Raw genomic sequence first — 26832 nt, 5'->3', positions numbered from 1 at the left:
GTTTTTGCTTTTGTTGGCCTTTGCTTTTGGCATCAGATTCAAGAAATCTTTGCCAAATTCAGTGTCATGCAGCTTTCCCCCTATGTTTTCTTCTAGGAGTTTTATTACTTTAAGTCTTATGCTTAGATTCTTAGTCCATTTTGAGTTGATTTTTGTGTGTGGTGAGATAAGGGTCCAGTCTCATTCTTTTGCATGTGGATATCCAGTTTTCCCAACACCATTTGTAAAAAGAGACTGTCCTTTCTCCATTGCGTGGTGTGGCACTCTTGTCAGAGATTGTGTGATCATACACAGAAAGGTTTGTTTGTGGGCTGTGTGTTCTGTTCCATTGGTCTCTATGTCTTTATGCCAGTAACATACTATTTTGTTACTGTAGCTTTGTAATATGTTTTGAAATCAGGAACTGTGAGTCTTATCGACTTTGTTCTTTTTCAAAATTGTTTTGGCTATTTGGACTCCCTTGAGATTCTGTTTTTTGTTTTTTAAATTTATTTTTTTGGCTGCACTGGGTCTTTGTTGCTGTGCGTGGGCTTTCTCTAGTTGTGGTGAGCGGGTGCCAGTCTTTGTTGTGGTATTTGGGCTTCTCATTACAGTGGCTTCTCTTGTTGCGGAGCCCAGGCTCTAGGGGCATGGGCTTCAGTAGTTGCAGCATGCAGACTCAGTAGTTGTAGCACTCGGGTTCTAGAGCGTGTGGGTTTCAGTTACTGTGGTGCATGGGCTCAGTAGTTGCGGTACATGGGCTTATTTGCTGTGTGGCATGTGGGATCTTCCTGGACCAGGGATCAAACCCATGTCCCCTGCATTGGCAGGTGGATTCTTAACCACTGTGCCACTAGGGAAGTCCAGAATGTTGAGATTTTGATAGAGGTGATGTTGCAGAGTATTGTTTTTAAAATAAGAAGACTTTAAAAAAAATCCCTTCAGAAGTTTGCTGGAAAGGTCTTAGCAAAGCAAGAAGCCACGTAAATAAACACCCAGAAGACGGGACCTGCAGCCTTGCGCACGTTGTTCTTGCCTCCCTTGGTGTACAGCCCTGGTGTAGGAGAAACCATAGTTACCAGGTTATTCCAGGTTATTCCTGTCTGCACCTGGAACGCCTTCCCACAGATGCTGTCTGCGCGGAACCATCTGGCTTCCCTCCCAGGTCCTGGTGGCTCCTGTGTCCTCAGTCCCCCAGGCACCCTTGGGCTTGAAAGATCGTGATCGTTGGGGTGAGTTGGGTGGAGACCAAGCCCCCAGCTAGAGCACTGGCCTCTCCTGGTCTGAGGATGAGAAAGCGTCATCTGTGCCTCACCCTGGGTGGATGTGTCAGGAAACAGCCCCGGGTCGGCACTGCAGTGATGCCCATGCTGTCCCACGGGTGACAGAAGACTTTCAGGGGGACAGGGAGTGTGGTGTGGGCAGGGAGGTTGGGTAGTGTTTAGTAGGGGGCTGCTGTCTGAGAAAGTAATACTCCAGAATTCTTCGTGGGGACTTCTTTCATGTTTGCCTGTTTCACCCATCATCTCTGCAACCTGCCCTCTGAGGTGACCTGACATCAAAGCTCAGCAGTGGTCCTGGCTGGGAGGAGGGTGGGGGGCAGGGTCCCTGCAGGCACTCGTGTGGGGGCCAAACCCTTTGGGAGGGAGGGTCCCATTGGCCGTGGTGTCTCGGACTCTGTCCCCCGGCTGGCCTCAGTGGTGGTGGTTTTCTTTGTGGTGCAGTGGGTGGCATCACAGATGGTGTGTCTGCGGAGCGGCTCCCCATTTGTGCTGGGGTCACCGCTGCCCCCAGGGGACATGGCCCCGCAGCCTCTGCTGTGGGGCAGGTGTCACCTGACCTGTGGAGTGAGGGTCGTGGGTGGTGACATTAAAGCAGTTACCTGTGCACCACGGGAGTCGTGAGGGATCCAGACGTTTTGCCATTTAAAAACCACCCTCTGACTGTCACCTCTGGGTGGTGTTTGTATGCAGGATTAATAAAAACAGAGCAAAAGGCTCTCTTCTCCCACACTTTTGTGCCCTTCTTGTCAGATTTGTTTTATAAATTTAAAATATTGTTTATTTTAATATTCATGCTTAACTCTGTGTCTGAAAAAAATCAGTCCGCCTTCTGATCGGAATGCTTTATCTGGGACAGATCTTCTCAGAAAGCAATCAGCTCGCTAATCAGCCGGGTTCTAATTAGAGGAGAACAGGCTACGTGAGGGGCCCAGCACGTTTTTGTTCCAGATGAATGAGACTTCCTATTTTTGTTTAAAGTTCTTCCAACTGCACATGTAAACTAGTTTCTAAGAAGAATGAAACATGCTAATTAGAATTTCAGTGGATGATACATGAATAGCTTTATTACATGGTCTGATTCTTAGGAGTTCAGGGTTTTTCACTGTTTTCCGTGGAAGTAACAGGCATGGTTTTGCTCCCCCTCCACATGCACAGTGGACCAGATCTACCACCTGGCCTCTCCAGCCTCGCCCCCCAACTACATGTACAACCCTATCAAGACCCTGAAGACCAACACCATTGGGACGCTCAACATGCTGGGTGAGTCGACCCCCCTTATTTTACAGCCGCTGTCGGGGTGTTTTGGTCCAGGTGTCAGTCACTGACGGTTCTGCTCAAGTTTGATCTTGGTCTTTAGCCCCGTCCCCGCCCATCCCTATCCTTGCTCTCGGTGTGACTTGATTTGCCGTCAGAACTTGTCATGGGGGGGACGGTCTCTGTGGGAAGCTCTGTGTTGCCTCAGTGACATCCCCTGGCCTGGCCTCCGAGAGGCTGCCCCCCCCCCCCCCCCCCCCCGCACTTTCCCAGACTCGTGGCACATGTGCCTCAGGGCTGCTAGGGGCGCCAGCGGCTCTGATCCGAGATGGGGTGGGTGGACTGAGCTCACAGGGTTTGGGGGTGCCCTGGGAGGATGGGAGAGCCACCCTCGTGCGGTTGTGGAAACTGAGCTCCTGGCTGTGGACTGACCGCAGGACTCACCCCGGAAGTGAAAGATGAGAGGGTGAGCACCACCCCAGGAGGCCGCGCGTGTGAATCCAGACAGCCGGCCTGACACCCAGAGTGTGGGCCGTGTGCATGTGGGTGGTTGAAATCCGGCACGCTTCCGTTCCCACGGGTTTAAAAAAACCAAGCATTTTGATTAGGTGCAAAGTGGAGAAGAGGAACCACTTCTTTAAATGTCAAGTAAAAAGTGGATTTAATTATAGCACATTTACAGCAGGTTTGGTAAATGGGTTTGGGAAACAGCACTGCATTTTCATTTAAGCAAAACTGGGAGACAGGCCTGAAAGGGCAGCAGGGATGGGTGTTTGGTCTCTTAGACTAAAGCCTTCCGGGGAGCGGGCTGTGCAGGAAGTGAAGGGTGATTCCTCTAATCCAGAGGGTGTGGGTCTCCCCTTTGATATGGCCCTGCGCCGGCCACCAGAGGCAGGAGAGCCCTGCTTCTGCTCACAGGTGTGCGTGGCAGACATGCCCCATTCTTGGCACCGCAAGCCCCTGCCCCCGCCCCCCTCTCCACGCAGAGCTAGACACAGCGGAGGAACAACCACCACACGCACAATGTTTAGAAAGACAACCTTCCTCCCACCTTTTTAGGTGATGTTCCATCCTGTCCGCTGCGGGGACTCGGATGAGGGTTACACTCAGGGCCTTGGTGACCATGGGGGTTGGAGAGGTTCTAAAAGCAGGTGCCCTGAAATGCCGTTAGCGCTCCGGGAGGGAGTCTCAGGCTGGGGCTGGAACCTCCGGTGAGGGCAGTCTGTCTGGAAGACATGAAGGAGCGGGAAAGGGTCTTCTAGGGGTGACAGGGGCAAAGGCTGCCAGGGGACAAGGGCCAGGCTGGAAGGAGACCCAGTGGGACTTTGTTTTCTGAGCCTAGAGCAGCATCGCTAGCCCTTCTGCACTTGGGGCAGGGGGTGCTCTGAGCCTGGGGGCCCCTCACCACATTCTGTGGTGTCCCCCACTCCCAGTCCTGAGCACAGCTGCTTCTTGGTGAAGAAGGAGGGAGCTGGGCCTGCGGTGCTGTTGGCCCGTAGATTCCACTTCAGCTACATCCCTTTTGCCATTGTCTTCCTCAAGTGCATCGTGGCATCTGCACCTTGACCAGCGCTGTTCTCTGTTCTTGCTGTGCATCCTCAGGGCCCCCCCCCAGAGGCTCCTACACACTCACACCTGGCCCCCTCATGCTGGGACCCTTCTGTCTCACCTACCCACCACTCCCCACCCCGGGATGCCTGAAGCTGGCATGCAGCCCGTGCCCTTCCCTCCCACGCACCTGACAGCCCGAGTTGTTCCTCTGCCCTGAGCAGTGCTGGGCATGGGGCACAGCCGGGCCTTCATCCCATGGCGTCTGCACACAGAGACCTCCATGGGGGGGGGGGGGGGTGTTTGGGAGGCAGGAGGTTGAGTGTAGGTAGTGGGTTTCTCAGGGGCAGAGCCAGCTGTGTTAGGACTGTGCGAGCATCTGGAGGAGATATCTGAGCACCACAGGGGATGATGCTCTAGTCCATCCTTCATGCAGGGGTAAAACGCAGGAAGGGTTCAGAGCAGGACGAGGATGTGGCCAGTTGCTTTGGAGAAGATGCCTGGAAGCTGGACCTCAAAGGAGGAATGGGGTGGGGCAGAGGTGTCTGGACCAGGAGACGGGCTCGGGGGCAGTCGGAGGTGCCGGGGGCGTGTGGAGAGTGGGAGTAGGAGACCAACCATTGTGGCCGCCAGTGGGGGCTAAGGGCCTTGCCTTCTGCCCACGGGGGTCAGGGGGAGTTACCTGATGAAATACTGGGTGGTATGTTTGGGGGAAGGGATCTTTATGAAATTTCTTAAGTCATGACTTATAATAAACCCCCATACTTTGCATTTGGCCCTGATTACAGTGACAGGTGTCCAGCTAAATACTTGCTTCTGGGGGTTAATGTGTGTTTTCCTTACTATTTTAATTTTGGTTCCAAAGTAGATGCAATAAGAGTGGGTAATTGAAGACGCATCAAGGATCAGATACAGTTAATACTAAAAAATTGCTTAAATTGGCTACAAAAATGAGCGTGTGCACATGTGTTTTCCTTGTTCCCCAGTTGATGGTGTCCTGTCGTGTGTGTTTCTCTCTACAGGGCTGGCAAAGCGAGTTGGGGCCCGTCTGCTCCTGGCCTCCACCTCGGAGGTGTATGGAGGTGAGTGAGTGTCGCTCTGGCCCCAGGGATGGTTGCATCCTGTCTCAGGTGGAGAAGGGACCAGTGAGTCTACACTCTGTTTCCAAAAAGGCCTGGCTGGCTCTTCCTCTCCAGCGGATGGCAGCCCAGGGGCTCCCCCCTCTGGGGTGGAGCCTTTTTCTCCTGCTGAAGGACCCCCTGAGGACTGTGTCATGTCACTTTGCCAACGAGCACCCACCACTTACGAATCCACAGAAGTGTCTTAGCTCCAAAAATGCCTCAGAAGTCAGATCCTTGGGGACTTTGCCAGTTTAGCCTGAGCGTTTGCTCCAGTGAGAACAGGAACCACACCCCGCCCCCACCCCCGCCCCAGAGCTCAGGGTCGGCTTTAGACCCTGCTCGGTGGGGAGATGTGTGCTGATCGCCTCGCCTGTAGGAGGATAGTTTCTGGAAGAGTCTTAAGTAGGTGGAGCCGGAAGACCCAGGCGCCTGCTTTGCCCTCCTCAGGCCTTGAGGAAGTGAGTGTCCGGAATGGCCTGAGGACCACCTCTCCACTCACGGGGGTTCCTGCTCGGCCCCGCCGGCCGGGCGCAGGGCTCTGGAGAACTGCTTAGTTGAAGCAGCAGAAGCCAGACACTAATGGGATGCGATTTTCTCCTTGCGTTACTGTCACGGACAGGAAGTGAAAGGGCAACGTATGGAGAGAGGCCTTTTTTGAGAAAAATAAGGGAATTGAATGAAAAAAAAATCATAGAAGCAGCAATTCTCATGACGTGGTTCTGCTCTTTGCTGCCCCTGTGGGAAGGCAGAGCACCCCCCCCAACCTGCTCCCCCCACGGCTCTAGGAATGGGGCAGTCGGGGGGACCTTATGTCCCTGTCTCCATGCTTCCCACTTCCAGATTCTGCAGAGGCCAGGTGGGTCCCCGAGTGGCACTGGGCGGGTGTCCCAGAAGCAGCAGTGCTGATGCCGTCGGGGCTGTGTCCTTGTCACCGTGTCAGGGCGCTGGTGGCACCCGTCCAGGCCCCTGACGTCTCTCCCACGTTCCCCCTCCCCTCACTTAGCATCTCGTCTCTGAGAGCAGTTCAGGGTCTTCAGGGCTCATGAGTGACGTTGGGGTGACTCAAGGAGCTCCCCAGCCCGGGTCTGCAGGCACTCACCTTCTTTGGGTTCCGTGCCTGGTCTCCCAGCCTCCCTGATGCTGAACGGGGGATACGAAGTCCAGACAAGCTGTGCCTCCCCACCCTCACTTCTGTCATAGCAAAGCGATTTTGTGTGTCGTAAACCTCAGACATTTCAGCCCAGACGGTACCAGTCAAGAGGCAGTGGCTGTGTCCACCTTCTCTTTCTGGTCCTTTGCAGCATTCAGGGCCTCTCTCTAGGAGTCCAGCTTGCCCAGCCCTTGGCAGACATCCCTGAAGAGGTCTCACGTCATCAGCACATCTGTGTGAAGTCCTGCCACTGGTTTTCTTCTCTTGGGGGCTGTTTGCCTCTGAGCTTTTCTCCTCGGGGAACTTTAAGCACAGCGGCAGCTGCAGAGGTCTGGGTGCCAGCCTCCTGCCGGGGGGAGGGGTGGCTCGGGCACGTGGGGTCCCGTCCTGTCATGCCCACGACCTTCAGCTCCGAGGTAAGCAAAAAGGAACTGTAACGTGGGGCTTCTGAACCTTATCCAGGTTTCTTGGCAAAGATTTATGCATTTTGTAGCATAGTGGTATAAAATTCCTGCTGTACCAGATAAATCAGGTATTAATACAGATTCCAAAAATGCTCTTGTGTTAGAAAAGAATTTGTGACTAGGTTTCTTTAAATAGTCTGCTCCTCTTGTACACGTGATTGATTCACACAGCAGAAAAACAGGCGTTGGAAAAATACACAGCGTGTGCTGGGGAAAGAGCCCTTTGCTTTGGACGCTTGTCCTTGGAGGACCAGGGCCAACCAGGTGTGTCACTGAGCTTCTCAGGTGGTTCCGGTGGTGGCACAGTTGAAAGCCGTTCTGTTCCAGGGAGAGGCTCTTAAAATCTTTTCAATAAATATCGATACATGCTTTACTATAGTCCTATATTTTATAAATGTGAAATTGGACCCTATGTCTCTCCTCATAGATATTTAATTTACTTTGTATGACAGTTTACAGGATGGAGGAGACCTAAAATTGAGAGACTTTGCTCTTTTAGTTAATTTTTTTCCTGTAAAATGCTGTCACCGTTTAATACGAGCAGTCAGAACAGCGTGTCATGCTGGGCTAGAGGTGGATCGAGGGGTGCTGAAGGTGTCCCTCTGATAGGTGTCTCTCCAGGTGAGACATTCACCTTGGTCTTTCCCAAGCTCCCTTTTGCATCATCAGTATTCACTGTTCGTAAAATGTATGAACTTGAACAAAGGGAGATTCTGAAAGCACTTCCTCATTGTTCCCCGGCAGACCCTGAAGTCCACCCTCAAACCGAGGATTACTGGGGCCACGTGAATCCCATAGGACCCCGAGCCTGCTACGACGAAGGCAAGCGTGTCGCCGAGACCATGTGCTATGCCTACATGAAGCAGGTATCCAACCCGCTCTGGGGCTGGCAGTGTAGACACGGTGGTGTAGACCAGCGCTGTACTGGAACAAAGCGCCATGATTGGCCCAGCCCAGGGGTGGGTGTTTCCCTGCTTCCCCACTGTCATAAATTAACCGTGCCGTCAGCAGCTTTCCCCATGTGTCTCCTTTTTTATAAAATGATGTCTAGGGATGAAGTCTTAGGATTGGAATACTCTCGCGTGGCTGGGTCAGCTTGACGTCTGATCACTCACCAGCAGTTAATAAGTGCCTCTGTTTTCGCAAAGCCTCCAAATCAGTGGACTTCTTTTTTACTTTTCTTTTTTACTTTTCTTTGTTACTTAACGGGTATAAGAATGAATTCATTTTTGCTTAAACATGGGCCTCACCAGGGATTGTTATTTATACTTACCCCGATTCCCTGCTTCCTTAGTTATGGCCGTGCTGGGGCCTCCCCACAGATCTTTCCATGTTAAGATTTGCTCACCTCCACACTGGGGCAGGAAGAGCCTACAGCCGAGAGCGCGGGTCTCGGTTCCCACCTGGCTCCCCGCTGTCTACCCATCAGTCACAGGGCCCTGTCCTGCCCGCCTGACGGCTGTGCGGGAGCCAATCAGACATCCAGACGGGGCCCAGCCAGGCTGTGCATTGTGCTTGACCAGCTCTGGGACCCTCACAGACTTGCCCTTTATTGGAGGGACGTGTAGGTAAATAACCATGGACAGGGGTGGCTCCAGGCCAGGCTGCTGTGATAGACAGGTGGTGGCCACACTCTGGGACTCGGAGATGAGCAGGCATCCGTCCTGGTAACAGCCTTCTCAGGCTGAGGGTCCCTCCTGCCGGCCAGCTTGGAGATTAGCTGGCCATGGGCTTTGTGCGAAGGAAGGGCCCTGCCTGGGGTGCTCAGTGCTGGGAGCTCATGGCTGGGCTGGGGATCCCTGAGCGCCTTGTTTTTTGGAGAGGAGTTGGCAGAGACTTTTTTCCTTATATTTTTAATGAAATACCAGTTTTGATGACCCACAAAATAATCTCGTGCTGATGTAGGTATTTGGGTTTTTCTGCTTATTTCTTGGCCAGGAGCAGAACTAATTGCTTTCTAAGCTGCTTTGGGCAGTTGGCTTATATTAGCCATTTATTTTAACCAGTTTTAGAAAAGACATACCTATATCATTTTTGAGCCCAGAATATCGTGACCCAAAAGTTTAAGATGGTCTCCCAGGTATGCAGAACAGTCTCTGTGTATGTTGGTGCCTAAGAAAACTAACTCAAGTGCTTAAGGGGATGTAATTGCGTTTTAACCGTGTGATGTTTGATGACTCATAGGGTTCTTGGCTGTTTTCTTTTGCGTTCAGTCTATGGGAGTATTTCTTAGTTTTTATGCAGGTAAAGCTGGCGAGCAAATAGGACATTTTATTAAACTTTTAGTTTTTATTAAATGTAACTTAATGTTGTAAGTATATGTATTACCTTACAGTAGGAGCTCACGATAATTATGGTTTTAGTAACAGCATAGCCAGCATTTATTGAGCGCTAACCGTATGTCGGGACCCGTGGTCCACGCCCGGCCAGGGCCCATGATGTGGGTTCCACTGCACCTGTGCTGACCTGTGATCCGTAGGCGCCGTCCAGCCTGTGAGCTCAGAATCGCCGTGCCCTCCAAATCTGGGAACTGTCAGCGTTTGCGTTTTTGCCCCCACAGGCCTCGGGAGAGTCAGGCATATGTGGCGCTCCCTGTAACGTATCCACTAGGAGCCCTGTGTGCGGCCAGCTGGCGGTGGCCGTCAGGAGGCTGTCGCCCACGGCACGACGTCTCTGCTGCTTGTGGCCACCTGCCTGGGCTTCCCACCAGGGGCCCTAGCAGATGTCGCCTGTGTGCAAAAGTCACGTGGTGGTCAGGGTGACAGTGGGCTTCTCACCGGGGACCGTGCATGGACTGTTCCCCATCACGGGGTCAGGTCCGAGAGCTGCCAGTGGACACAGGCTCAGCACCTTTTGTGAAGCTGGGGTCTAGGCCAGCAGCACTGAGCAACCTGTGGGTTCTGCTCAGCACACCTGCCCCAGGACCCCCATCTGCCCAGGTGAGCAGTGCTGTCTGGGGTGTCTGGAAATGCACCACAGAAGTCCTGCCCCTGTGGGCTTAGAGGCAGGTGTGGGTCACTGCTCTCCCACAGTCCCTTGCCCGCTCCTGCTGGCTGGCCCTTAGGTGTGGGAGTGACCGTGCCTCTGGCCCTGTGGCTGGCAGGGTCCTATCTGGTTCCGGTGGCTGCAAGGCAAACTGGCTGATGCAGGACAGTGGGACCGGGTGCCTGGGCGGACGACCCGTGGCCTTGCCCAGATGACCCATGGCCTTGCCCGGGTCCTGAGCAGCCTTGGAGGGTGCCCAGCATGAGCTTCAAACCTCCTGTGCCCTTATTCATGTTATGGACACTGTGTCCCCTTATAGGGAGAGCCGTGGGCCCAAGACTATGAACCCCCCCGGCTCCCCCACTGCCCTGAAACTGGTGCCCGTGTTCGCTCTCCCTCATCTGTCTGAATCGTGCTGAGGGGGTGCAGGGGAACCCGGACGTCTTTCCTCTCTGTCCACAGGAGTAGACACCACGCAGTTGAGAGCTGTTGGGGTTTTCCTACGGCAGGATGCTCAGCCAGGGTGGAAAGTAAGAAAATACAGATGCACAGGAAGGAGGAAAACTTATTACCCCTGGTCCCATCCACAGGTAGACATAAGGAGCAGATAGGACAATTCTTTTACTTGGGGTTTTATATTCGCTGTCAGTGTGGGTGAGTCAGAGCCCCTTCTCTCACACTGGGCTGGCCCCTGTGGGCACAGCCCGGTCAAGGGGTCAGGGTTGGCCCCTCGGGGCACAGCCCGGTCCAGGGGTCAGGGTTGGCCCTTCTGGGCACAGCCCGGTCAGGGGGTCAGGGTTGGCCCCTCGGGGCACAGCCCGGTCAGGGGTCAGGGTTGGCCCTTCTGGGCACAGCCCGGTCAGGGGGTCAGGGTTGGCTCCTCCGGGCACAGCCTAGCCTAGAGTAGATCAGATTGTTTGGGGAGTTAAAACAGCAAAGTGACTAACTTTTGTTACTCCAACTCTCTTGCTTCAGAACTTCAGCTGTTACGGTTTATGCTATCTAGCGACAAATGAAAAAATAATGGCCAGAAAAAATGATGAACCAGGTAAAATAGTATGCTTTTGGCACTGTTAGCTAATTATTCTAATAATTTGAATTCTTATTTTTTTATAAAGACATGTCCCCTCTTAAGTATAAATCATATTTTTATTGAAAAGACTGCGTATGGTATATGGATGTATCTTTCCCTGAAGAAACCTGATATGTAAGGATTGAGAATATAAACAAGATAAATTGAGGGATGAATACACATTTTATAGAAGATTTTAAAGGATTCTCTTCTGGGTTTGTTGTAATGAATGAAATATCCTAATGTATTCAAAATAGAATTTGATTTCCCAGAAAAATCTATCGCAGGTACATCTCAGAGCACATTTCTTACATAAAGAGAAGCTCCCTTGAGTTTTCTTCCGGGGGTGGATTGCGCTGGGAGTTGGGATCAAAGAGCATTGCATCTTTAAGGAGTACTTTGAACTTGTCAGAGAAGTTACATAGGGCTTGTCCGTGCATGCCCTTGGACGTGGTGGTTTTGTAAATGTGTGGACTTGTCCAGGGGCTGTGGGCAGCACTTGTGTGCTTTTGAACTCACAGCCCCACGTGAGTCTGACTCTCCGGGGTCCTGGCCCACCCACAGGGCTGGGTCTGTGAAACAGGCCACCATTCATAAAACCACGGACCGCAGAGCAGGAAGTACGGAAACTCAGAAACCATCTAGTCCGGGGGCCTGGAAGGTATGGTTTTGTTTTATTTTTTGGCATCAGGATACTTAAAGAAAATTAAATCCTGGGTGTGCCTTTTATACATCTTAGTTGACAAAACAGTATTCAGCAAGCAGCTAAAGAAGTCAAAGGTCCTATAAGTAGGATTCACCCTGCGGGGCTGAGACCATGGCCTGGACTCCCCAGAGCAGGCCTGTTTGTGGTGTCCACTCGCCCCTGGCCACGCAGTGACCACTTTGGCCTGACTGTTAAGGGTCCGGCAGACTGTTGAGGGTGATTGCCAGGCAGACACGCCCCGTTGTCCCCAGTCCCATGTGACCTGCCTCTGCCACCACCTGGGGTGAACTGGAACTTTCCTGCACCTTCGGGAATCTTGCTCAGCAGCTGAGCTCTGCCTTCTGTAACGGCCTGGGTCTCATCCCCAGGCTGGGAGCATACCCCACAAAGGTGCTTTTATGAGAGGCTGGGGGGAATCGAGTGGTGCAGCCTTCGGGACGCATGACCCTCTTGTCTTAGGGATGGCATGTCCTGCTGCTGGGGGCCTGCCGTCCCTGGGGGTCTCCCACTGTCTCTGTGTCCTGCTCCCTGCAGGTGAGCGTGTCCTAGATGCCCCCTTCAGGGCAGGCGTGGCATAGCAGAGGCGGGAGGTCAGCTGCTGGTCAGCACCCCTGGCCCCCGCCCCCACACTGAAAACAGTGACATAATCGTGGGTATCAGTGGCTCGAGGCCGCTCTCCAGGGATTGACCACATTTTAAAAGAGTGCTTTACAGGGAGACCCCGTTTAACCCCTGCCGGTAACATTTCTTCCCTCGGGACCCATTTGGGGAGGGAGGAATCCCTGTCCCTTCACTGGACCACCTGAATCAGTCCAGGTTGTCTGCCCAGCCCCTCACCCCTCCTGGCTACTATAGGTGAGGGAGAGAACTGACCCCCCTCCTGGGGCTGAGGGCGGGTTGACTGCAGTAGGGTCATTGGCTGCAGACCCCAGGTATAGGCGATGCATGGGCCACGCGGCTGTGTGCGCTGCCTTGGGCTCTGGGCCTTGTCCTATGTCTCCACTGCCCTGGGCATCCAGCCTGGTGTTGGCAGGACTCTATCCCCGGAAATGCACTGGGTGTGGGATGGAGTCTGTGTTTGCTCACTGGGCCTTCAGAGGAGGGGATGTCATACCTGGTGGGGAGGATGCTGGCCTTTGCCTGAGATGGGGAGGAGATTGTACTTTCCCCACCAGGCCACTTCCACAAGAGCCACATCATGCCTGCGGCTGTGCACCCTCCTGTGTGGGCCCCAGGAGACAAGTGTCAGGGCTGCACGGGGTGGCCTCTGGGTCCTGACACTGCAAACTCCAAGAGACACCATGCCCAGGAGGGAGGGATGGTATCAGTTGAGTGGCCTCAGTTTGTTTATCCCATTTGAGGTTGGGCTCATTGTGGAGCTGAGCCTGGTGTGAACGGGCTTGAGAGCAGGGCTCCTGGGAAGCATGTGGCTGTCTTGGCCGCACCTGACGATTCGGAGGAGCTGCCCACCTGTCCCCTGAGGTCCTGGACCCAGGTGGGAAAGTCACCACAAGCGGGTCCCTCTGTGCTGCAGTTCATGTCTGACGAGTCCAGGCCCTGGAATGTCATTCCTGGAAGAGGGAGGGTCGGGGGAGCAAAGCACAGCCCCCTGAGCACGCTGTCAGCATGTGATCTGACCGTTGCGCATTGCTGGGGTTTTCCTCTCTTCTTGGAATAAAGCCATCTTCATCCGCTTCTGATTTTCTCATCCTAACAATTGAATTTAAGTGGATAATTTTGAGTTGTTCTCTGTTGAGAGCAACATCTCTGCTCCTCCTCTACTCCTCTCCCCCGTCCCCCCCCACCCCCATTTTTGAAATATTCCCTGGTTAGTTCAGTAGAGAAAAGGGTTGATTTATTCCTAGACATGGAATTATAGCTCATATCTTTTTTTAATGTATTTTTTTTTCAATTTTCATTTTCTTTTCATTTTTTTTGGCTGCGTCGGGTCTTGGTTGCAGCCCGTGGGGTCTTCATTGGGGTGTGCAGCCTTCTCTCTTGTGGTGTGCGGGTTTTCTGTCTCTAGTTGCAGTGTGCAGGCTCCAGGGCGCGTGGGCTTAGTAGTTGTGGCGCACGGGCTTAGTTGCCCCGCGGCATGTGGGATCTTAGTTCCCCAACCAGGGATCGAACCCGCGTCCCCTGCATTGGAAGGCGGATTCTTTATGACTTGACCACCAGGGAAGGCCCTAGCTCATATCTTAGTCCTAGGAGTCTGAATAACCTGTTGGGAAAGCTTGACGGTGTACTGCTGGGGGCAGTTAGCAGAGATGTAGCAGCTCTGGTTTCTGAAAGTGAACTGTGTCCTGGATCCAAGCTTCCCAACCATCCCACGTCAGCACACAGAGACGTAGATGAGGCTGCTGTGGGCTCCAGCCACTGGGAGACTAGCGGGGCTGCAGCCCATGGACGTTCACTCACTGTACTTACAGGTGGAGAAATTCTATGCTAAGTAAGCCCCACTCGCTACAGGTCCATCAGGTTCCCAGCCTGTATCGGCTCTGATAAGTAGAGTCAGAAAAGAACTGTGCTGACTAATAGGACGCCATTAGCAGCTAAGTTGTCGCCACCGGGCTGAAGGCTGACTTTTACACCAGCCCCGCCCTCTCCCTCTTTCCCTGAGCCGGAGAGACGGACAGTGCAGCCTGACTGCTAAGCCCCGGGGCTCACACCCCACCCCACCTGCCCTCCGATGCCCAGAACACACATCTGCTGTCTGATGGATGATGGCTTGCTGTAAATGTCCACTGATTCAGAGTGTGTGATAGAAACATTTAACTTTTTATCTATGAAAAAGCAGTCTGTAAAATTATTAAACAAGGTAGTTTGCAGAAGGCTTTTGGGGTTTAAAAAAATATACTTTCCTGATTACATGTTTGAAAATGAATAGATATTTATTATTATAAAAATAGAAACATTAAAAGTACAAGCAGAAGAAAGCAAAGGTCTGTAACACCCGTTTGTTAACAGGGTATGTTTGTATCTTCCCAGGCTGTTTAGCTATAGCTTCTATCAGGTGCCAGATTGTCTTTGGTTTTTCACTAAACAGATGAGTTTTTCAGCAGAACAGATTGGGGATGTAGGTACAAGGTAGCCCTTTCGAGACAGTCACGTGCCCCTCCTTTCCCAGGACAAAGTGCTCTCTTATTTTTCTTCAAATCAGCTTCAACACTGACATTTAAATCTCTGTTGACTGATAAATTTACACAAAATATTATGTGAAAGATTATGAAAGATGCATGGTTCTAGTTAAGAAAATAGATATTTACTGGGGGAAAAAATGTATACCCATCATTTTCCCCTTGCACTCTTTTGGTAAGTTTCTTTTTTCTTTTTCTTTTTTTTTTTTTCTGGCCACGCACGCCATGTAGCATGTGGGATCTTATTTCCCCGACCAGGGATCAAGCCTGCACCCCTGCATCGGAAGCATGAAGCCTTAACCACTGGACCGCCAGGGAAGCCCCTCCCCTTGCGCTGTTTAACTGTCTCTCGGGGTTTCTACAGCATCTTCATGCTGGGGCCTTCTGGCGGTGGGATCCAGGCTCCTGTGAGTCTGGCGTAAGTCTGGAACCTCCAGATTTGATTACAGGGAACACAGCATCCCATCAGGACGGAAAAGCACCTGCGTCTGGAAGGAAGAGCAGAGGTGTCTGCGGGGCTCACCCTCTTCTCTGTTGCAGGAGGGCGTGGAGGTGCGCGTAGCCAGGATCTTCAACACTTTCGGGCCCCGGATGCACATGAACGACGGCCGGGTGGTCAGCAACTTCATCCTGCAGGCACTGCAGGGGGAGCCGCTCACGGTGAGTGCGGGTGGCCAGCGGGCAAGCTCAGGGATGCTGTCCCGGGAGGCATGGGGTGAGCGCGTCTGATCTGGGAGAGCTGGCCCTGAAGTCCCGCTGCCCCCAGAGGGAGAGAGGGAGGGAGGGACAGCACATGGAGGGAATGGACAGGAGCTGTGACCATGGACCGCTGGTGCCTCGGGCTCAGCATCTGCCTGCAAAGGCCTCTCTGGACATGCTCTTGGTCCGTGGCTGTGCCTGCCTAGGGCATCTGTGTACACAGGGCCCCTCGGGGTGCCCCGGATGAGGCTCCCGGCCTGGCGTAGGGCTTGGTACAGAGGGGCCTGGGGGCATCAGGGCTGAGGTCAGGCTGCACCCCTGAGGGTTGAAGGCCCCTGTCCCATCCGCGGTTTCGGAACCCTCACTGTGGTCTCCCCGCAGGTGTACGGATCCGGGTCACAGACGAGGGCCTTCCAGTATGTCAGGTAAGACCTCCCACCCCGGGCAGACGAGGGCCCTACACTCCTGTCTGGGTCACTTGCTTCTTATGTTATCTTTATTCCAGTGAAGCAGCCGGGTTGACAGTTCTGCTCCTCCCTTGGCGCCCCCGGGTTCTCTGCGAGAAGAGGTCATTGTGCAGGTCTCCTGCTGCCACCTAGTGTTTTGTCGGCAAACCTGCCGGCCCGAGGGTCACCCTGAGCCTCCAGGCCAGGGAGGTGATAGCCTCAGGCATCCAGCACACCTGCAGATGCTGAAATCAGAGGCTTTAAACATGGCTTCCTGGGGCGGACGAGGTTGCCCTCATTAAGAAGGTCAGGTGGCCTAATGGTGTCGAATTTTGTGCTGAAACTAAATGCAGATAAAAATATTTTTAAGAACTTTGTTGAACAGTCTCACATGGTAGTATTTACCCTTTTCTTGGTAACCCTTCTAAATCTAGTTTTTTGTCAGCCAGTTCAGTTGGTGGCAAGTTTTAAAGTGCAGTTTGGGTTCTGAGAGCAGAGGTATATTATAGGAGCAGTTACATCTACCAAAATATTTCCCCACGTGTCTAGGATGGTGAATTCTGCATAGCTTTGTAATGTCCTGAATCATTGGGAAATCTAGTTGTGTGTTTTGGTACTATATACTTGCACTTTTCAGTACAAATACCCTGGAATGCCTGTCCATCAGAAAATGCTGTTCCTGGTGCCTTGTGGCCAGCCCAGGGATGCTGTTGAGTGATGTGGTGGCAGGTCTAGGGGACCCCCACCACACCTCGGCCTGAGCAACCACACTGACTTTTGTCTGGTTTAAAAGAAAAAGAAAAAAAATTAAACGCAACCACTGTAGTTTTTTTTCCTGCAAGTGTTTGTGAACTTTCATATTTAGTCCAAAAGAAAGCTGTGAGTAAATGTATATAATGAACAGTGGTTTTTTTTCTCCCCATCAGTTAATATCTTGCCCAGAAGGGCAAAAGCCTGGGACCATCATGTCACTGGCCCACTTTGCTGCCTAAATATTCTAAGAAGGGGTTTAGCCAGGAACTAGCAGGCCTGTTCTCACTTAACCGGGAGTCGTGTGCCCCAAGGAAGTGATCGCGGCCTGTGTTGGTGTGGAGCTGGTGCTCTGTGCGCAGCGGGTACCATCTTCTCATAGTCATCCATCTCCATAGTGCCCACCCTCACCAGCACAGCCCCCCTTCGTTGCACACTTTCTTGAGGTGGGGGGTCTTGATGTCTTAGTCACATTGATCTTCTCCAGCAGCCTCGTCAAGGCCCCAGACTCCTCCAGCTGTATCACCTCGTGGACTATTCGAGAGACTGTGCAGTAAAAGGGGCATCAGTTACAATCCATTCTTCTCATTATTTCAAAGGCATCAGATACAAACTTCATTTAAAACAGCCTCTGAGGTGGTTTTTTTTTGCCGGGGATTAAAGTCTTTTAAGCGTCAAGTAGCGTACAGGCTGTGTTACATCCTGGACAGGACAGGACCCTGCCTCGCTGGCCAGCCTCTGTGGTCCACACGCCCCGTCACTGACCCAGACGCCAGCGTACAGCCTGGAAGGGACCTCAGTGGTGTCACTGGAAGCATTGTTGGGGACCCTTTGGGCAAACCCTCTCTTGGTGAGGCCATCCCTTCTGCTGGTCTCACGCCTCGAGTTAGTGGAATCTGAGATGCTGAGGCTCCCTGACTTCACCAAACTTGGGGAAGGAGATTTCCCAGCTTCCACTTGCTGTCATTCAAGGCTCAGGCAAGAGAGTTAGCTTATTTAAAATAGCCCAGTGCTGGTAAGTTATTTTATAGAAACCGAAACTCTTTTACTTCACAGTTAAAAATGCACAATGTCTGGACCTTGAGTTACTGAACTAAATTACCTGTTTCCAAAATCCATGGTTGCCCTGCAGCAGCGTTGCACCGTTCTCTGATGACCGTTGCGGTCTCTGGGTGGCACGTGCGCTGACACCCGGCATGACTGTGCCTGGTGCTCTCGTGGGCAGGTTACGTCCCCACCCCCATCACAGAGGCATGCTGTGTTGTCTTAAAAAGTCACTTTGTCAAAATGACACTTTTAAAGAGCTTCAGGTTAAGTGGGTGTGATCTGTGCAATTTTGACCTTAAAAGTTGCCAGTTTCTTGCATAAAAGATGCCCCCCACCCCACCAGGATTATCACTTAAAGTCTGTCACCTTCTAGCTTAATATGGACCCCCCCCCCCCATTTCAGTGTTGAAAACACTTGTGGATGTGACTGAATGGCAGCTTTTAATATCTTTTCCAAATATGCAGAGCCGTGTGCCATCAGAGGATGGGTTGGGATGTGGTCGTTACCATCATAGTGATGCAGTGACTTTTTGCCCGTTTCTAGAAGTGAAGAATCGTTTAAAGTCAGCAGTACTTTGCATCTGTGCTTGATCTGTGAGAACAGAAAGGACTTTAGATGTGTTCCTATAAAACACCCATTGGTTGTAAGCAAAAACCCAGAAAATCATTTGTTTGCTAAATACCCCACCCCACCGCCAAGTTTTTTTTTTTTTTCAGTGAAAAGGAAAGAAACTTGAGGTTTTCTTTCAGAAGTTTAGCCCTGTAACCTGCTCCTTGCTGGTTACGATGGAGGAGGAGGAGGAGGGAGAGCATTCCAAGCTGCTGTATTTGTATCCCCAGAGCAGAACCCTCACAGCCTTGTGAGACACACAGCTGGTGAAAGTGACTTAGCAAAGGGCTCATGTAGCAGTGAGGTGTCATTTCTACGAAGTCACGTTTTTTTTGACAGAACCACCCTTTAACGCTTCTGAAAATAACATGACCTTGGCTAGCGGAAGTTTGCCTCCTTTCTGTCACCCACGGCCCACTCGCTCATGACCCCTCGGCAACATCCAGATGCCCCCAACGTCCCCTCTGGGTCCTGGGGGGAGGTGGGGAGCCAGAGGTCCAGGGAGCTGGTTTCAGCACTCAGTTGTCTGGCTTTATCTGTGACTTGCCTGTATGGGGCTTACATACTGGAGTTCTTTCATTGCAGGGGGCCTTATTTTTTAAAAAACCATCTGCTTTTCCACATGGGCCAACTACCTGGGTTCACGTTAAACATGGACCTTCCTCGGAAACTTGCATAAACGCCATCTTTCTTGGGTGCGTGCCTACTTTATTTTTATTTTTTAATCGCTGAAGGATTTCCGAAATCTACAGCATAGGGAACTCGGCCCATCCATTAGCTTCATCCTGTTCAGCCGTCTGCCTACACCTGCCCATAGAAGGCAGAGCCCAGACCCCACGTCACCTCCTCCTCGAACACTGGAGCATCCTCCGCTCCCTCTTAGGCACAGAGTTTTATTTTGACGTGCAGTCTCCCGGGGTGGGTCTCGGTTTCCGGGAGGTGGCTCGTGTCTGACGCTCGGCAGCTGCGGGTATCGGCGGGCGCCTGAGCGGCCCCCCCTCTCTTCCAGCGACCTGGTGCACGGACTCGTGGCGCTCATGAACAGCAACGTCAGCAGCCCCGTCAACCTGGTGAGTCCGCCCCTCCGCCCGCGCCTCCCCGCAGGCAGGGTCCTGCTTCGCCTCAGCCGCCATCAGCACGCTTAGGGCACGGGCTTGGTCGTTGGCTGCCCGATACTACAGGAAAGAAACACAGAATAGAGCAAAACAGGCGTCCACGAAGAAGTAAGACGTCTGCGAGACACGGCTGAGCCACGTGATAAACACCAGCCCCCACTCCGTCCACCTGGAGGGCAGGTCTAGGAATTCGCGCAGCCACGGGTGGGGAACATTCTTGTGTCCCTTCTCCATCACTGAATGTGCAGTCAGTCTTATAAGGCTCGCTTTCCGGGGATGTAGAAGACGGAGGCGTGAGGACAGTTTCCCCACGTCATGTCTGTGAGTGGCCCAGCCCCCTTCGTGCTGCTTCCTCCCTCACTGCCTGCAGCCCAGATGCTCCAGGGAGGGATCGCAAGGTGGCCTTACCCCATCCCTCATCCAGCCTCACTCACCCTTAGGGCTGGAGGACGTGCTTCTCTGCAGAGCGGCTCGTCCTGTCTGTCTTTGGCCAGTTCCTCGTGGAACACTTTTCCTTACTTTTAGAGGTAAAACCTTGTCCTCTGTGTGCCCTCCCACTGGCCTGCCTTCTCCGCCTGGGGGGCCCCTAGAGCTGGTCTGATGCCCCTGTGATGTGACAGCTTCCCGAGGACTTGAAGGGCGAGGTGACCCTGCAGCTCTTCCAGCCAGGTTTCAGGTCATGCTGGAACCCACTGACCCTTTGGGTCACTGTCTCCTGAATGGTCTCATTCCCATTTAAAATGTGAGGTGTCCAGCGTGGACACCCTGTCATTCAAGATGTTCTGCTTCTGCCAGTGGCAGCTGACATGAGCCCCCTGGCTCATCAGGGAGCCCCTCCCCATCCCTCCTGCTACTTTAGTCTCCTCGGCCACCTCCCCTCCCTATGCCAGGCTGAGGCTCACAGGCGTGGACGTGCCCTAACTTCCTTATACTTTGTCACCAGCAATCCTAAGGATGCTCTGGGGCGTCCACATCTCCAGGGTTGGCAGAATTCCTGCCAGTGGCAGAGGACGGACCCTGGAGAGGTCACTCCCCGCGGAACCTTTGACTGATATGGGGTACTGGTGGCCGCGAGCACCTAGCCAGTGCTGTTTTCATGCACTTTTGAAGAAACAGACAGTTAAACAGCATAAGGCGTGCCTTGTGAGCCTCAGTTTATCTTGAGTCTTCACCTCCCTGACGCCTGGGGAGGCCGTGCCGTCCTCACCCCGTGTTTTCACGTCATCCCTTTAAAATGTGCATCTCATCTGTGGCCCCCCCAGCCAGCTGCTCCCTGCTCTAGCACCATGTCCTTCTTTCCTCTCCCGGGGAGGCCTTTGCACAGGACCATCTGGGAGCCTCCATCTCGTGTAGAAACTTGTCTCGTCTGGAGGGTGTGTCCACCAATAGCCCCAAGGAAGACGGGCATCTCTCCCCAGTTCCCTTGTTGCCGCCGGGCCACTGGGCCCTTGGTGCTCACAATTAGGGCCACGGTCCCTCCTGCCTCTCTTGCCTTCTAGCTTCACATGAAACTAGGAGATCAGGGATGAAGAGTGTTTAGGACGCATAGTTGCCAGACTTCATGGTGGTCTCTCATGACGGCATGAGCAGGATTGGGAAGGAGAGGGGGCCGTGGCTGCTGGAAGGTATGATGGGAGGAAGAGGCGGAGGAAATCATTTTCCTCAAAGTCCCCCCAGAAGGGAGCTCACCTTGTAGCCACATCCTGTCTCTCCAGCCAGCTGCCCGGAGCCCACACCTGTGAGCGCACTCCATTTCTGTTGGGATTCATGTCCGAGCTTACAGGGCCCTGTCACTGAGGTGGTGAACACAGTACCCCCAGCGGGAAACAGCGTCCTGAGAGAGCTAAGCTCGCAGAAGCAGACTTTCCTGCAGAGCGACACTGCGGTTATAGTACCTTTGTACCTGGCCAGGGGACCTGTGTCCACAGTAGATGCCCCTGACCGAGGACAAGGCGAGGAGAGGCACCGTGCAGCCCCTGCCGGGCGCATCGCCCTGATGCCCCGTTACACAGGCGGGCGTCTGGTGACTGTGAGCCCTCAAGCATCTCAGACGATGTGGGTGGGGGTGGCGTCACTGTCGCAGTTATACTTCTAACCAGAGGCCATTTCTTCCTCAGGGAAATCCGGAAGAACACACGATCCTAGAATTCGCTCAGCTAATTAAAAACCTCGTTGGTAAGTAGGACAAAGGCCTTTCCTGTGTGTAACCGGCCGCACTTACCCTGTCGGTTAATGATGCCTCGCCTGAACAGTGTCTAATTAATACACACTAATTGGACTGGATGAAAAGCAGAACTTGTTCAGGAAAGTGTCCCTCTTTTGTGATTCTAAGTAGCGGAAGGATGAAGGGGTGCAGGGAAGGGGCCGGCTTTGTTCACCACTGACAGCAGATCTGCGTGCAGCGGAAACGGTATGTTTGTCTGTGGTGCTTGAGATGTGATTGTGGTCGGCAGTTCTGCACAGGTGAACGCTGTCCGGTTCCAGACGCCGGCTGTGACAAGCACGGGATTTCAGGGAGCAGGAGAGCAACACCAGCCTCTGTGCTTCTGACGGAATTTGGTGGCGAGCTCTAGGTTCCATGTGCAGTTCTGGCCCCAGAGAGGGCATGCTCATAAGCCATGAGACGTTTGTGCATTTTCAGCTGGCCCTGGGCTGCCGATGTCCACGGGCTCTGCCCTTGGTCACAGGGTTAGGTTTCCTGGGGCTCTGGGGGGGTGTCTGCCTCCCAGGGTTGATCACGAAATCGGAGTCTAGACACAGTCAGGTTGGAGTGGGGTTGGCTAGACCCAGGGAGCATGATATGGGCCGGTCCAGATCCTATGTTTAGCCAGCTGGATTCTCTGGGGGTGTCCTTCCTGCCACCAAGCTGTCAGCTACCAGCCCGGACAGTTGGAGAGGACAGGGGATGTTGCTCCTGAGGTGGAAACCACAGCAGCCTCTGTTTAGATCCTTTCCCTGGTGTCTTCACTTAGGGCCTGTCCACCCTTCCCAAGTGGGGAAGCTCATCTGGGATCCGGGCCCCTGAACCCCATGTGAGGCCCGTGGCTACAGCGTCTTCAGTCACCATCAGGCACTTGTTAGAAATGCACTCACACGCCCACGTCTCCTGGATCAGAATCTGCATTTTGACAAGCTCCTCAGGGGGTCGTGCTTACGTTGAAGTTGAGAAGTTGGTCTAAAGTCTGGGTGCACAGCCATGTACCACACCAACCCAGACCACAGGCTTCAGATGGCAGCCATTTTATTCACTCCAGATTTTGTGACTGGGGCTGGGGGCCCTCTCTGCAGGCCTGACCAGTGGTCACTGGGATGGCTTTGTTCTGTTGGCTGGCAGGGTGTGGGCCCAGCTAGGAAGCTGGACCGGCCGGGCTTCTGTCCTTCTGCATGTGGTCTGTCCAGCAGGGTGGCTGGATACCTGTGTGTCAGCTCACGGTAGCTCCTGCAGGGCAGAGGTGGCCAGGCTCTTGTAAACTGGCCCCCAGTCACTCCCCTGCACTCTGCTTGTTAGACAGGCTGAAGGTGGCCTGACTGCAGGGGAGGGGCTCCCGCAGGGCCTGAATGCCTGGGGGTGGCTCATCAGGGTCACAGACCCCCTTGCGCGCACTGGGCACGTGGCCGTGTTGCCTGAGGGTGGTGGTCTGCGTGGGGCCTGCTTGCTCCTTCGCCTCGGGGTGGCTCAGGTCTGTGGAGGCAGGTGTCCTGCCCTCACCAAACACTACAGGGCCAGCAGCACAGTCACGCCCCTCCGTCTGCACCGGTATCCCTGCACTGGTGGGACTTAACTTTTACCATGTATGTCAGAGTCACATCCCAGTGGGTCCTGATTCTCTTACCTTTTTGTCCTTTTCAACAACTCAGGCAGTGGCAGTGAAATTCAGTTTCTCTCCGAAGCCCAGGATGACCCCCAGAAAAGGAAACCAGACATCAAGAAAGCAAAGCTGATGCTGGGGTGGGAGCCCGTGGTAAGTGAAAGTGTGTGTGCTGGGGGTAGGGGGGGTCCTGCTGCCCTGTGGAGAAGGCCCCCCTGCCGTGTCTGTTCCTCGTGGGCACTGCTGGGCGGGATGGCCCCAGCAGGGTCCTCTCCAGGCCCACACAGGGCTCGTAGCCTGTGTCCCTTCTCCTCTGTTACAGTGAGTGGCCTGGCCTCTTGGGGGGTTCTGCCTTCAAAGGTCTCACCGTGCTTGCTTCGCCAGGGAAAGTAGCACTGAAGCAGTGGCAGTGTGGGCTTGGCTCAAGTAGCCCTGCTCGGCCTGTCCATCCACTTGGCCAGGGTGTCACAGACGTGCAGGGTCAGCCGTGGTGCTCATGATCCAGGCAAGCTTGTGCACACCAGTCTCCACACAGGCCTAACAGGGTGGCAGTGTGAGAGGCCAAAGCAGGGAAACGGTGGGCCTCCCAGTTGCTCTTAGAGTCCGGCAGGCTCTTGGTGTGGCGTCCCGAGGCCAGGGATGCCTGTCCCCCAGGCTGACAGTCCCCTGGCTGGGCGTGGCTGCTGCATTCCTGTCTTCAGGTCTCAGTTCAGAGGTCGTGTCTGCAGCGAGGACATGGGCAGCTGATTCGATTTCTGTTTCCTGTTTGCTGTAAACAGCTCCAAAGTATGAGGCTTCCCAGGTGTTGTCATGGGTCCCTCATAGGTCCCTGGGGGTGACAGTGCAGAGGGTAAGTGTCAGCCAGAGAATCAGGTATGTGGATTGGATACGGATGCTTCCAAACATCTTCCTCCAGAGACTTCTTCTGGGAGAAGGGCACACATGGGTGTTGTTTTGAAGGTGCGCTTTGTGACTGATTCAAACTGGAACAGACATCCAACCAGTAGGAGGAAGTGTGGATCTCTGGGCTGGAGCTCCTTCAGCTGGAGTCTGTCGGGGCGCACAGCGCAGACGGAGGCAGCCTCAGGGGGCCCAGCGTCGCCTCTCATTCTCACTCTCTCTTTAAACAGGTCCCACTGGAGGAAGGGTTAAACAAAGCAATTCACTACTTCCGGAAGGAACTCGAGTACCAGGCGAATAATCAGTACATCCCCAAACCAAAGCCCGCAAGAATCAAAAAAGGACGGACGCGCCATAACTGAAAACCTCGCCTTTTGGAACGGGAGATGCCCTGTTTCACACTTGATGGGATGTATTTTTCTTTTTTTTAAAGAAAGACTTAAACAGGTGTCATGAAGAACAAACTGGAATTCATTCTGAAGCTTGCTTTAAGAAATGGATGTGCCTAAAAACTCCCCTAAAAAAACTGCAGAATTTGCCTTGCACTTTTTAAATCTGTCTTTTTATGTAAAATAGCATCGATGCACCTCTGCATATTTTCAAAGTTTTTTATCTTGCTGTGAGAGCCTGTCGTGACTGTCGTCGACAGTTTTATTTACTGGTTTCTTTGCGAAGCTGAAAAGGAACATTAAATGGGGTGAAAAATGCCGATTTATTTATAAAGTGGGTACTTACAAATGAGACGTTATACTATGCATAGAGGAGAAAAAGCAGACCAGCAGTGTTGTCAGGTGGGTCACATACCGCATTAATTCTCGGACAGATAAAATAATTCTGTTTGAGAGCTTTACGTTTCTTCTAATTCAGAATTTTTCCAAGGTCTAGTTTTTAGTTGCAAACTTGACTGAAATGTTCCTGTTGGTTATCACAATTCAGGATATTTGAAATCACTACTGTGTTGTGCTGCAAGGGGGGGAGGGGGTTAACACATTCTTGGTTAACAGTGGTTAAATATGCTATTTTAATAAAATATTGAAACTCACTTTTAGTTTTAAAGGTTGGCTTTCTGCTTTGCATGGTACATCATTGGATGGCTAAGAAAAGTATTGGAGAATTTAATTTTAAAGAAAATTCTATAAACATCCAGGTTGGTATAGTATGTAACCTGATGAGTGGATATTGGAAACATGTCTGTGCTGCTGTGGCTGGATCTGTGCAAACCGTGTTCACTGCTGTGTGGAGATATTTTCAGGTCTTACCCCAGGGTTAGAATCATTTTGTGCCCTTCTCTGAAAGTACAGAGCAGATGGAGAAAAGCAAGTGTCATTGGTGAGCCAGGAAGTGTCATTAGTGACCTGTGACGTAGAAACTGAGAGCTTTCACTTTCACTAAGAATTTTTTCAAGGTTTAGTGTTAGGGTTTTTTAAAATCCTTTTGTAACAAATGGAAGAACACTTAGGAAGTGAAAGCTACACATTTTGGGGTCAGTTGGCTCCCTGTGGTAGTGAGAAACCCTGCATGGACACCAAGGGGACAGAAGCACCAAGCAGGGGCACCATGCTCGTTTCCATACTAGCCAGGGTAAACTAGGTTTGCCTGTCCTTCTAAATCTCCTGGGGATATTTTTTTTTAATTGAACATGTTTTTCCAGAGTCTCTGGAATCAGACCAAGGAAGCTATAGCTTTGTTTTATTTGTTCTGCTAAGTTCCCCAAAAGATTCTGGAACCAAGGGTTGGTGCTAGATTGGGCATAGTGTGAGAAGGAGAGGACTCAGGATGGCTTCTTATATTGTCATTTTAGCCTGAACTAAGTGACATACCATTTACTGAGCAGGGATGAACAGAAGCTTGTTTGGGAACCACTAATGGTGCCCGCCCCAGGGCACTGAGGAAACAGCATAGACACGGGGAGTTTGGTGGAACTCAGCTGTGCAGTGCAGTTTGGGAGAACCCCAAAGGCCCAGACTCCAGAATTCTCTTACCTTGTTACTGCTAATATATAGAATTCTGTGAGAGTCATTCGTTCAACTTTCTTCCCCATGATTTTCATAGAATATATTCAGGGGACAAGGAAGAGAAAGGGGGAGCTGAAAAAAATATTTCAAGAAAAAGGGCTGACAGTTTCCTGAATTTGGTAAAGCAACATAAAGGTTCAGATTCACAATGCTGAGTGAACCCCAAATAAGATAAACCCAAAGAAATCCATGCCATAGGAAAAGAGTCCCAAAAGTGACCAGGGGGAAATAACACATTAATAACACATTACCTCTAGGGGCAATGCCATCAGATTGGCAGCAGGTTCCTCAGAAACCAGGGGACCCAGAAGCATGCAGCACAGTTTTCATGGGCTGAAAGAAAAGAACTGTCAATCCAGAATTCTATCTCCAGTGAAAATATCCTTCAGAACTGGAGGGGAAATCAAGACATTCTCACATGAAGTAAAACTGAAACGTTTTCACCAGCAAACCTACCCTAGAAATATGAATAAAGTAAAATTCTCTGAACAAAAAGGAAACAATAAAATATGGAAACTTGGGACATGAGGAAGGAAGAAAAGACCACAAAAAGAAAAAATATGGGTAAATATAATGGGTTTTCTTTCTCCTCTCAAAGTTTTCTAAATTATATTTGATGGTTGAAGCAAAAATTATAACAGTTTTGTGGTTTTCAGTGTACATAAAGGAAGTAAAATAACTATTATAGATGGGGGAGGGTAAAAGAAGGTAATGTTTCTACATTTCACTCAAACTGGTAAAG

At 52.1% G+C, this 26832-nt stretch overlaps 1 protein-coding gene across 6 annotated transcripts in view; it reads left to right on the top strand.

The window, feature by feature from the left end:
- The window catches only part of UXS1 (UDP-glucuronate decarboxylase 1), a 73142-nt gene extending 48025 nt beyond the window's left edge, over positions 1 to 25117 (top strand). For all 6 annotated transcript variants that reach the window (XM_057742415.1, XM_057742420.1, XM_057742414.1 and 3 more), the window contains 9 exons: positions 2418 to 2522; positions 5087 to 5146; positions 7544 to 7665; positions 15240 to 15359; positions 15780 to 15823; positions 19261 to 19321; positions 21484 to 21541; positions 23225 to 23328; positions 24306 to 25117. In XM_057742415.1, the coding sequence (XP_057598398.1) occupies positions 2418 to 2522; positions 5087 to 5146; positions 7544 to 7665; positions 15240 to 15359; positions 15780 to 15823; positions 19261 to 19321; positions 21484 to 21541; positions 23225 to 23328; positions 24306 to 24437 (806 nt within the window). In that variant the 3' untranslated portion in view covers positions 24438 to 25117. The remainder of the gene's footprint in view (positions 1 to 2417; positions 2523 to 5086; positions 5147 to 7543; positions 7666 to 15239; positions 15360 to 15779; positions 15824 to 19260; positions 19322 to 21483; positions 21542 to 23224; positions 23329 to 24305) is intronic.
- Positions 25118 to 26832: the final 1715 nt, after the last annotated feature.

Source organism: Hippopotamus amphibius, chromosome 7, assembly GCF_030028045.1.
Source record: "Hippopotamus amphibius kiboko isolate mHipAmp2 chromosome 7, mHipAmp2.hap2, whole genome shotgun sequence".
In the NCBI taxonomy this organism is placed as follows: Eukaryota; Metazoa; Chordata; class Mammalia; order Artiodactyla; family Hippopotamidae; genus Hippopotamus; species Hippopotamus amphibius.
The sequence above is the reverse complement of the archived record's forward strand: the minus strand, read 5'-3'. Positions and strand labels throughout refer to the sequence as shown.